The sequence below is a fragment of the Pteropus medius genome, unplaced genomic scaffold (genome assembly GCF_902729225.1).
Source record: "Pteropus medius unplaced genomic scaffold, Ma_sr-lr_union100, whole genome shotgun sequence".
Lineage (NCBI taxonomy): Eukaryota > Metazoa > Chordata > Mammalia > Chiroptera > Pteropodidae > Pteropus > Pteropus medius.
Genome location: NW_024356249.1, coordinates 15851415 through 15863719, shown reverse-complemented (window position 1 = coordinate 15863719; position 12305 = coordinate 15851415). Strand labels below are relative to the sequence as shown.

Sequence of the window (12305 nt, the reverse complement as noted above, 5' to 3'; positions counted from 1 at the left end):
CGCTTGTCCCTCAGAGACTTCTCACATCCAGAGCTTCGGTGGATGGTGGCAACCGGGTCGAGGATCTTGGACCCTGGCAGTGGAATTGTTTGGATCATGGATACTGAGGGCTATAGTGTAGGATATTATCCACTTACTCCTTATGAGAATAACATATTAAGCCTTTCCATTTTTTAATATGCTAGTAAAATGAGTGGTAAGAGCAAAGACTTAAAGAAATATAACTATCTAGAAATAAGTCAGCCGTCTGTCACTAAATGTATTGTCTTTGCCCTGCCTCTTTGTGTACTTAAGCCTTGAGGAAGGTTAATGTTTATTTTTAAAAACTGTCTTAAGGCTTTTCCTCAGCTTTACTAAGAAAGATTTTGATAAATCCCATAACACTTTCTCTTTTTCCTCAGAAAAGTCTTTCTAAACTTTCTCATATCAGCAAAAAGCCATTTTAATACTTTTTTGCAAGGCTTGACTTGATCCCCTGCAGTTGTTTACCCTTATCACTTCTTGGATTTAACTCAGGAGACTTTCCAACAATGGAGACATGAACTGTTTCCTTATCTAATTTAGCATTTCTTCCAACCTAAATAGGTAATGTTCATAAAAGCACATAATGTGGTGCTAAGTCCAGAGTCAGCACTCACTAAATGTTAGTTAGATCAAAATAGTATTATGACCGAGTTCTACTTGAATTATTTAAAGTGTTCAAACATATTTTTCTCTTGGTGTATTTCAACAGCAAGAGCATGTATATATTTCTTCTACCCACAGATGAAAGGTTTCTTTACAGTGTTAGGTTATGTATCTCTATATACTTACTAAAGGTCAAGTAGAGAAGCGGGCAGGCACAAATCCATCTTGGTATCCATTGTTGCATTTTGTATTCATAAGTAGATCCATCACTTTAGATGATCACCTAATTTATTTGTGGAACTTTTGTTCCAGGGGAACCCTATCTGAGAATAATAAGTATTTGGAGACAAAATAAAATATCCTATTGCTGCTTTGATTTCTTTTGAAATGCTGATAATAGTTTTGAATAATGACAATTCATACCTTTTTAAGACTGCAGGAAAGTTCATGAAGCATCATCTGTAAGGACACAGACATGTGAAACTAAATCGGATCAAGTTATAAAAACTGCTCCACCCTATGCCCTGCCATAAGTTCATCTCAAGAGATCAAGATAGACCCGTAAAATTTATTTGAAAGTATTTTAAAGCTTGGCGGTAGAGATTCAGTGTTTCATTTTTCACATGTAAAATCCCTAACTTCTTTTAGGAAGTCTTTACAAACTTATGCCATTTTAATGGTTAAAGAATTTTTTCTCATATGGTGATGTCCCATCACCTAATACTTTAAGATATCCTGTAGAAAGGTTATCAACTCACTAAGACTAGGTTGAGTTTTTCATGTTTTATCAGTAATGAGGTTATAATATCCATTCATCCATTTACATGATACCTTCTGTCGTGAATTCCCTTATTAGACATTAGCATGCCTTGAGCTGTTTTGTATGTAAGGTGAATATAGAGAAATGGATTATTTATTGTTCAGAGAGAGAATGAAATTAGTTCAGGGTGAAGTTGGCAGTGGTGACCCTCTAACATGTTTGACTAAAATGACACAAAATGGCATATGCATCAGTTTACTAGTCCTCTGCTGGGAAAAGGTACACAGTGCCTATAGTTGATTGACATGTAAAGTTTCTGTGTAAAGTTGTATCTTTGTTCTTCTCGCTCTTTTTTTTTTAGGATCTTTGGAATTAGATACTCCTTCACAGCCAGTGAACAATCACCACGCTCATTCACATACACCAGTGGAAAGTAAGTTTGGTTTAGTACAGCTAAAATTGTAAATACAATTAAAAACTCATCATATATTACCTGTATATTCTCTTTTATTAGATCTGTACAACTGATTGAGAAACAAAAATCTTTTCCTTTTATTTTGAAAGATGTATTTTTCATTGACCTTACTGGCAGACTTCTCTTCTTCATTTGGGAAAAACATATTTGATTTAAGAATAGGGAGTCTGTTTTCTCCAAATTCATAGAGGAAGAATGTATGGTATTAATAGCAGTATATACTTCCTACACACTGACACCTGATTCTCTCTAGAGGCAGTTACAACTGAACCAAACAATGAACTACCTGATGGTTGGCTCTTTGTCTTTTTCCTTCTTGCTTCTCCAGTGCTTAGCTACTGTTTGGCGTATAATAAAGTTGGTGAGTTAGTGACTAAATGAATGGTTAGTCAGGCAGCTAGCTGGCTCCTTGACTTTATCTGATTTTTTTGACCAATCAATTTGATAAGAAAGAAAAGTTGGTTGAAAACATCTAAATTGTAGATAATGTTTTCAAAACAGAATTTCCCTCGTGTTACAGGTGGAACCATGGTGCATCATGGGTTATCTGCAGTAATTTACTACTGAAGTTTTTTAAAATGAGTAGTCTGCTTTTAATAAAAACATGTGACACCGAGTTCCGTCTTCTAAGAAAACATATTTGATGAGGAACTCAGTTCATAACTGTACCAGTTTATAACCAGATGGAAGTATTATACCTTGTCCATAGTTCTCTAAAGTTTAAAAAACACGTGAATTCTTTATTTATATTCAGAAAGGAAATATAATCCAACTTCTCACCATACGACAACAGATCATATTCCTGAAAAGAAGTTTAAATCTGAAGCTCTTCTATCTACCTTAACATCAGATGCCTCTAAGGAAAATACACTAGGTAAGTTTATTATCATAAATATGATTGGTTGCTTTTTTTATTCTGTTAAAGAGGAAACGAAAGCATTCAGAATGGATGAATCATATAGATTCTTTACCTGGTTAAAGTCTACATATGGAGAGAAAAGTAAAAGAAAAAATGTGACATGAAACTTAAATTTAATGATTATATCCCTGCTGAGAGAGAATGTATTTTAAACTCACTAATGTTATGTTTTCTTCTAACCATTTTTATTTCTTCTTTAATTTTACACAGGTTGTCGAAATAATAATTCTACGGCCTCTTCCAACAGTGCTTACAGTGTGAATTCCTCCCAACCTCTGGCGTCCTATAACATTGGCTCATTATCTTCAGGAACTGGTGCAGGGGCAATTACCATGGCAGCAGCTCAAGCAGTTCAAGCTACAGCACAGGTGAAAAGGAAAAGTCTTAGAAACAGAATGTTGTTTCATTTTGTCTGTCATTGGCAAACTCCATTAGAAACAACTAGACATTTTTTTAATTGTATAGTTTAAAAATTAAAAAGTTTTTTTAATTGTATAGTTTTATTTTTAAATCATAGTTGTATGATATCTGACTATTTATTGAAATGAGTATGCAGAAATCACCCATTTGATAGGAAAAGTAAAAAATAGGTTCATACAATCTCACACAGATTCCTTCTCCCAAAAATTTGCTTATGATGCCCATGTTCTTGACCTAACCCACTGTTTAAGATCAAATTCTAGGCAGACTCTGCCCAGGGTCTGCACTGTTAATCACATCAAAAATTCTGTTTCACGTTTAGAACCTTGAAGTATCTACCATCCTAGCACCTGCTAGGACTGTGCTTTCTTCTCCCTACCGGTGGCAGGGCTTCCTCTATAGCCTCAGAACTTAGGTTGCCTTGAATTTACTCACTTTCATACAGTTGGTCTGTATTCCACATTTAGTTACCCATCTTGTAGTTACTTCATAACACTGTAAAACTGATTCTTTACATAAAATAGCGTAAATTACAATGATGGAAATAATGTTTAAACAAAATAAAGGAATATTGGTTAAATAAAAATAATACTATAAATAATAAGACTTGAAAATCTACATATTCGTGTATTAATACTATTAACAAATGTCTATTCAAGATGAAAGAGGGACGAAGAACATCAAGTTTAAAAGCCAGTTATGAAGCATTTAAAAATAATGACTTTCAGCTGGGAAAGGAATTTTCGATGCCCAGGGAAACACCTAGCTATTCGTCATCTTCAGCACTCATGACGACACTGACACAGAATGCCAGCTCAGCAGCAGCGGACTCACGGAGTGGGAGAAAGAGCAAGTAAGTTTTATCGCGACAGTAGCCCTGTACCTTTACTAAGATGCGGTCTCTGTGGCATCCAGCAGGGCTTCCATGTGTTCAACAAAGGCAGCTTGTAATGGATCAGGTTGAACTTTAGAGCTGTGGAAGATACGACATTTTCATTCACACCGCTGTACTTCGAAGGGGTAAATTTTTCTGGAGGCTTAAGTTGGGATTGTTAATAAATTACTTCTGCTTGCTTTCTTTCGTCCATGAGGTTAAACCATTTTATGAAACTTTCTTCACATATAACCCCTATTTTGTCACGTGTTTCAAGGCAAATTAATGCATAAGATATCAGTTATATCCTGGGAATTTTTTAAAATAAGATTCTTCATTTTGGTTAAGAACAAGATGTCTTAATTCTTGGTCTTATATCCCCAAAACTAAAATTATGAAAACATCTTTAGATTTTGTATGACACTCTTAGAATGAGTATATCAATTTTAAGTATGAAAACTTAACAGATTTTGGAACCATCTGTCCTAAGTACCTGCATATCCCTGACGTTCACACATAATGATATTCAAATGCTAGGCCAACAGAATTAGTTACCTGATAATTGTACTATAGCTTTTTTAATGTATTCTATTTTTGTGAATAAATCCCTAAAAGAATAATCAAGGTAGAACTACCACTAAAGTGTTAAATATCTTATAAATTAATTCATCTTAATGACCCAAATTTTTTATAACTGCAGATGGTAAATTTCTGTATTTTTAAAATTTAATTAATATTCAGATAATAGTGAAATAATTGTGAATTTTAAAACCTTTTGTTTCCTGTTCTACACAGGTAAGTATTCACACATTGGTTGATGGTTATCATCATTTTCACCAAATGTTTGTGTGTATGTATTTGTATTTTAGATTTTATGAAGAGTATTCAGTTTGCTTAAAAATAGTTATGTAAGGTAGCCATAACTAATACTAATTCTAAAAGGTATTACCTACAGTTTAAGTCAATGGTAAGTAATAACTTGATTAAAAAATTATTTTAAAAATTCTGAAATATTTTGAAAACAAAAAATTCTCAAAAATAAACCATTATGAAAAATGTTGCTCATTGTTGTTCTAAATAATTGTGGTTTTAATCTGTTTTTTCAGATTAAGTTAGTCTTAAACGTGAGTTTATGCAGTTGGTGCCATTTCATTTTATGCCATTTATTTAAGAGTTTTTCTCAGGTTACTTCTGGATGCTGAGCATATAAAATTGATATTGTTTTTTTCAGAAACAACAACAAGTCTTCAAGCCAGCAGTCCTCATCTTCCTCCTCCTCCTCTTCCTTGTCATCATGTTCTTCATCATCAACTGTCGTACAGGAAATCGCTCAACAAACAACAGTAGTACCAGAATCTGATTCAAACAGTCAGGTTGATTGGACTTATGACCCAAATGAACCACGATATTGCATTTGTAATCAGGTAAAAGTCTGGTATATGCCTATAAAAGCATAATCTGAATAAATTAGGAAAAAGAGATTTCACTTTTTTAAGTGCTATTTTTACTCCAGTTAAAATACTCTTGCTTTTTTGGGTATATTTTTCTTCTGCTTCTTATAAATACGACATGTTTGTTGTAAATACAAACTATAAAGAAACATGTTAAGTCACCCATGATCTCAGTCTTCAGATATAACCTAAAATTAAACATTTTGATATATCACCGCTATGTACCCCACGTACATATTGTCTTAGTCTGCTCAGGCTGTCTTAGCAAAATGCCCCAGACTGGGTGGTTTAAAGATCAGAAATTTATTTTCTCAACAGTTCTGGAGGCCAGATAGTCCAAGATTAAGGTGCTGACTGATTCCATTCCTGGATTAAGAAAAGAAAATTCTGTAAATATCTTGGCAGTAAAAGTAGGTAACCTACAAAAGAACAAAATCAAATTCACTCAGGATTTTCCCTCCATAACACAAAAAACTAGAAGTTGATGAAATATGTCTGTAGACCTTTGAGGGAAATATCCGAGTGTCCCCCCAAATTGTTACCCAGAGAAGTTGTCGTTCATGTGCATAGAACCAGATGCAGATATTCACACTTGTGCAGAGAATCAGAAAGTATGCCATCTAGTTACCTCTGTCTGAAAAATTATTCAGTATTGAGAACTTCAATGAATTCAAGAATTAGGAAGTTGTGCTATAAAGTGCTAGTAAGGAACAGCAAAAAGAAAATTGAGAAAGAACGTATAATAGGTAATAAGTTTAGAAGTTTTAAGGAAATGCACTATTGACTGCTAAAATATAAATGATTTAACATGATCCAAGAAAAAGCAAAAACCTTAAGTAGGTAAATAACCAAGGAAGAAACTTTAAAGCTTTACAAGAGGAACCACCTGCAAAGGTGATTTAGAGTAAGTTCTTTCAGACTTTCAAAGAGCACATAATATCTATGTATCTCCCCGGTGCCCTGTCCCCAAAAAAAGTCTTTTAGGAAAAAATCTATAAAATTGTATAACTTTATATACTCTGCCCTGTACTTAGTGTATTTTTCTCTATTTTCTAACAGTATCATAAATAATTAATTTGAGTTTAGATACTTAGTATATAGTCATAATAAAATATTTAATTTTTTTTAACTAGGTATCCTATGGTGAGATGGTGGGCTGTGATAACCAAGATGTAAGTATAAGATTTTTTTATTTAGGAATGAGAAAAATCACATATTATTACTTGAATATTTTTATTTACTGTGTTTCTCAGTCTCAGGAAACAGTTTGCAGTTATGTTAATTATGTCATATTAATGCTAGAGTATTCTCCAGAATAGGTTAGTGTCCCTTAAAGTGTTTCCTATTTTAACTTTTAAAGCTAATTTTATGGGTTTACATGCAGATTATATTTCTCAAAGGTGTTAACATTAGAAACACCTTCTTCTCCCTTTGCTAAAGAATATTGTGTTTACTAGAATCCAGTTCACTTATCACAGTAAAGCATTGGAACTTGCAGACGATACATTCTTTAAGAAACACGATGCTCAGGTGATGGGTAGGGATGTTGAAGATGTCATATGCGATTATTTTCTTTCCATTAGTATAGTTTTGTACTCTGCAGGTGTCACCTGATAAGAGCCAGTTCTAATATAAAAAAAATAAATAAAGATTTGAAAGAAAGGAATTCCTCTTTTTAGGAAGCTTAATTTTGGTTAGAGAGATTTTTATTAAATGCAGAGAACATTTTTGTCTAGTATTTTTCATTCTCTCCTTACTTTCATACAGCTCAGCCCTCTTTTGTCCATCTATTACTCCAGAGGGGTAACAGAACTCTGAATTCTATAGAAAAATTACCCAGTAATGTTAGAGCTCTAAGGCTAATAATAAGAGTTTAAAATTTTTAAACAATCCAAAGATTGAGTAGAGTTGGCTTGGTCCATTAAAATTTGTCCTTTCCTTGACCTGACAGTGTCCCAGCAACATGTTCACATAGGTAGAGAAAAACCCTCCTTCCAGTTCCCTCCTTAAAATTAACTTGTGGGCTGTTTGTGATTATTGCAAAACAGTATTGCTCTACCATTTCAAGAATACTGCTATAAACCATCTTCTGGACACTGACTGAAAATGATGAATGAGATTCCCATCATTCTCTGATCCGTCATTCCCGATTACACTCTTCTGATGCTAAGATTTTCTGTGGGAGTTTACAGCTGCCTAATTAATATATCAAAGAGTAGAATATTTTTCCTCTACATATCGAAGGATACACCCAGAAAAGAAACCTAGGGTATCTCTTTAGTCTTTCATTACAAGTAGCTTATTCCACTCTAAGAGGGAGCAAATAAGGCTGAATAGTAAATAAAACTTTTAAAATACATTTACCTTCTACATAAAAGATCCATCTTTCTTCTTCTCTTTGAAAGTTGGTACCAGCTTACTCTCCAAGTTAATGAAAATTAGTGAATTTCGGTTCATTATTTCAAATTGTGGGAATAGATTACACGAATCTCAGAGTTAACAAAAATCCATAATTTTTCTGTGCCTCTATTTCCTCATCTTTGAAGCTTATCAGTCAGACCATATGGTTTTTAAATCACCTCGATCTAAAAATTCTGTTTTCATGAATCTAATATTGTTTACTGGGCATATTTTAATACATGCTCCCTAACCTTGAGAAATAGTAAAAACAATTTCTTTGTAATTTTGCTTTCTAGTGCCCTATAGAATGGTTCCATTATGGATGTGTTGGATTGACAGAAGCACCAAAAGGAAAATGGTACTGTCCACAGTGCACGGCTGCAATGAAGAGAAGAGGCAGTCGGCACAAATAAAGGTGGTCGTTTCATTTAAGGAAGAAACAAATTTCAACTAAACATTTTATATGAGACTTTAAAAAAGAAGAAAAGAGAAAGAAGGAACAGTGCATTTCCCGGCAACCACTTAAAGGATTTCCACAGACAATCCTGTAAGATCTTGAACTTGAATTTTATGGGTTGTATTTTAATAATGTAAGTAAATTATTTATGCACTTCTGGTGTGCTATGAATATTATTCCAGTTAGCCTTGGATTATTTCAGTGGCCGACATATGCAGACATTTGTACTCCTTAACCATTTTCTGAAATTAATGGGCATTCTATAATTTAGACTTCAAAGAATTCCAACGATGAAGATTTTAAGAAAAGTATTTTATATTCAACAGGTATGTTCTGCTGCATGTACTGTACTCCAGAGCTGTTATGTAACACTGTATATAAATGGTCGCAAAAAAAAAAAAGTGCTTCTAAAAAGAATTTAAGATAATGGTTTTTAAAATGCCTTTATAATAAGCTTTGTTTCTTTGTGAAACTAAATTCAGCAGGCTGAAGGAAATGGTTCATGTGATAAAGTGGGCTGGTGTCCTCTAGAGTACCTGGGTACATAAACAGAAACTCCTGTAGGTAAAAACGAATCTGTGCCATTAGTCTTTATATGTTTCTGCATCCAGACAGAGTGCAGTTCATGAGGGTGGGAGGGGGAAGGGCTGAGGGGAAAGGGTGTTAAAGTGATAACATTTTTATACCAAATGTGTTTATTTTTTTGTGCGAGTAATCCCTAAAATTGGATTGTATTAGGTGTTAAAATAAAGTTTTTAAAAAATTACTTGTATTTATACTTTACACACTTAATAATGGAAATTTCTTAACTCCAATTTTCATAATCTAAAAAGGACAGAGGCCCAGGACACAGAAAATTGTGTAATCTGTATTATTTCTTTAATAATACTTGGAATTTGTGATGTGAAAATAAGGGAAGGACATTTTTAATGTAAATTTGAAATGCAAATGTATTTTTCTAGAACATTTCTCTGGCTTTTCCTTCAGTCAAAGGGACATGAAAGAAGTCTAATTACAGCAGATAAAATAAAATTATGGTTATAGATGTTTTGACTTGAGGCAGTGTGACCAATTTAAGTAAAGAGACCCCCCTGGATTAGAACTTAAAGTTGAGTTCTAGTTTTGATTTTACCACATGCTGGTATGACCGTTAATTCAAATTTCGAATCACTCTGGGCCTTATTAAACCAGGGTGATGCTGGCTGCAGAAGTCTGTAAACACTCCTAAGATTTTGTTCTATAGGTGCTCTTTAAATTATAAATTTTGCATGGAAGAAGTTTTATTTAAGGTATACTATCGAGTCTGGTCGGTAGAAAAATTCTTAAAGCTTTTAAAATACTTATCATGTCATATTTCTTTTATATCAAAACTTACTGGGTCCACGAGATTCCTGCTTTAATCAAAACCACTTATGAGCCTCTTAGAACTTACTCAGAAAACTGTAAAATCTATGCAATGCTACCCAAAGGATATGGGTTAGATAGGGGATTCAGAGGTCTCTTCCAGCTTTGCCATTCCACAACTCTGAGCTGCTGCAGTCTGATTTTATAACTGGACAACCCATAAAACTAAGTTGGTTCATTTGTGGGTACTGACGATATCATAGTTATCATGATTTCATGATACTCAACCTTTTCATGGAGATTTTATAAACCTTTAAGAAATATTTAAGAAATAATATATAACATAGTATTCACTTGCTTATTAGCATGTTGCCTGGAAATGCTTAGTGGTATTGTTTAATGTTCTAATTAAATATAATGATTTTTCCGAACTTACTTGTATTATAGGAATTGGTCAAAGGAAAAAGCCTTACGTACAGCCTTATTTTAAGAGAAAGTTCCTTGTCAGAGTTAGGAACATCCCTATTTCCAGCTGCTACAACCCCTTCCAGTGTGTGAATCCCACTACTTAACCAAATCACTCAGAAAACATTTTGACAAATTTTAAACTCAAACATTAATATTTTATGAAGCGTGTGTAAAGAAGTAAACCAAGATTTTTTGCAGTTTAGTAATGAGTGGAAGCTATTAATATCTCATAAAGCAAGACATGGAACTACCTCATGGGAAAAGAAAGTATGTGGCCAATTATTAATATTCTTTGTGACATATAAACCAAGGGGTATAATGAACATTTTTGGTATTATAAAATACACATTCAAAATTTTTGTTGTACAAAGCTCATGTAACAATTGGTGGTGGCACAAAAATATCCAAATGTGGGTTCACAATTTATAGATGGTAAAAATCGAGGCCTTTCTGCTGTGAAGTGTATATTAAAATGTTCATGGTGACACACTTGAAGCAATAAATGGCTTAATTAAATGCCTAAATGAAGCTGACTGTTTGATAAACATATAATCATTCTTTTTAAGGGCAGTTAATTGTTTTGCTCTTTTCTTTAAAGCAAATTCCACGTATTTTAGATTTTTAACAATCTTAGGTTTGTGCAACATAGCGCTCTTTGTCCTTAGACCTCAAAAATGGTCTTCTCAATCTAATTAGTTATTTCAGTCTCATAAAAATAAATGTCTAACATGCTCGTGTAGGAAGATACTCTGAATGTGCAGACATTGCAATGTTTTCTTTCAACTCACATATTTAGAAAGAAATCTGTCAACGGACGGGTTTTAACAGAAAAAGTATCCTCAAAAATGTTTAATTTTATAATTTTACAATCATTAAGTACATAAAAGTTGAGAATACGGAGATCGAGGTGTGTGTGAGTCCGTGTGTGTGTGTTCATGGGGGAGTGGGATGGACAGACATGTTAACGAACAATTGCTATATTTTGATAAATGCTGTAATGGGTAGGTGGGTGTACAGAGCACCCTGGGGAACACTGGGAGACTTAACATAGGTTTCGTTTGAACTGATTCCTAAAAACAGATGGAGCAGAGAGGGTTTTCAAAGAAAAGACTGTTCAAGAGCTGCATTCTGGGAACTTGGAAGCAGTCTGGAATGAGCGGCCATGGGGCAGAGAGATGCGGTCAGGGAATGAATCCAGAAAGTGAAGCAAGAGTCCGTTCGGGAAGAACATTTTACACTGTGACATGGCATTGTTTTAATGGTAGTGGTGACATTTAATTTATGTCAATTAAATTATTATTTTAGTGAACAGTTTGATGAAATCATAGTACTTATTAAGATTATAAACTAAGGACCACAAAGTTAGTTTATAAGTTAGAAATTGCTAAAAATTATAATTTTAAGATGAATCTTTTCTCCTAGTTTCTGAAACTACAAATTAGAGTTGCTAGTCAAGATCTTTAGATTTCCTTTTAGATGATAAAATTTAAATTATTCAAACAAATTGTAATTTCTGATCCAGGATCCTAGTATTCATGATTTGATTCTGCTACAGTGAAATAAAGTTTAAAGTGATTTAAAGATGAACTGACTTCAGGATTGTTTGTTTTGTTTACCGAAGTTTGAACAAGGAAGAGGTGTGTCCCCTTCTTGTCATTTACATTTTAAAGTAGTAAGTCATGTATACCTTGTAAGTCAATACCTTAACTAATAAATTATTAGAGACTTCAGCATAATAAAATGTTTATTTAAAAGGAATTTAATAATACCTTAATAAATTCTTCAAAGCCATATGATTCTGTTTTTAATTAATCTAGAGCTGTTTTTTTACCTTCACTGCTGGCAAAGGAGATATTATAATCATTCATTTTTTCTGTTGCTTATTAAAATCCAGAAGCCAGTGTGGGAAGTGAGGATGGAGAAGGTGCATGCTTGTTGTTTATGCCTCGTTTCTACTTACCTATGTTAATGAATAAGAATAGTTTTTCTTAGGAAAGTGTATAACTGCTAGTCTCCAGTGAGGAACTAATTTAAAACATTCACAAGTTTAACATGACTTGTAGGGAAAAGCAAAGGCTTTTTGCATTGTTAAATCTACTCCAGTAGAGGG

The 12305-nt window shown here is 33.4% G+C and overlaps 1 protein-coding gene across 2 annotated transcripts in view; it reads left to right on the top strand.

Moving 5' to 3' along the window:
* Positions 1 to 11782, top strand: part of ING3 (inhibitor of growth family member 3) — a 30487-nt gene extending 18705 nt beyond the window's left edge. Inside the window, exons 6-12 of one of the 2 annotated variants that reach the window (XM_039860631.1) lie at positions 1749 to 1820; positions 2656 to 2736; positions 2992 to 3149; positions 3861 to 4054; positions 5307 to 5499; positions 6660 to 6698; positions 8223 to 11782. In XM_039860631.1, coding sequence (XP_039716565.1) covers positions 1749 to 1820; positions 2656 to 2736; positions 2992 to 3149; positions 3861 to 4054; positions 5307 to 5499; positions 6660 to 6698; positions 8223 to 8339 — 854 coding nt within the window. In that variant the 3' untranslated portion in view covers positions 8340 to 11782. Of the gene's footprint in view, positions 1 to 1748; positions 1821 to 2616; positions 2737 to 2991; positions 3150 to 3860; positions 4055 to 5306; positions 5500 to 6659; positions 6699 to 8222 lie in introns of both variants that reach the window. The other variant, XM_039860630.1, reaches the window with a different exon arrangement.
* The last annotated feature ends 523 nt before the right edge of the window (positions 11783 to 12305 follow it).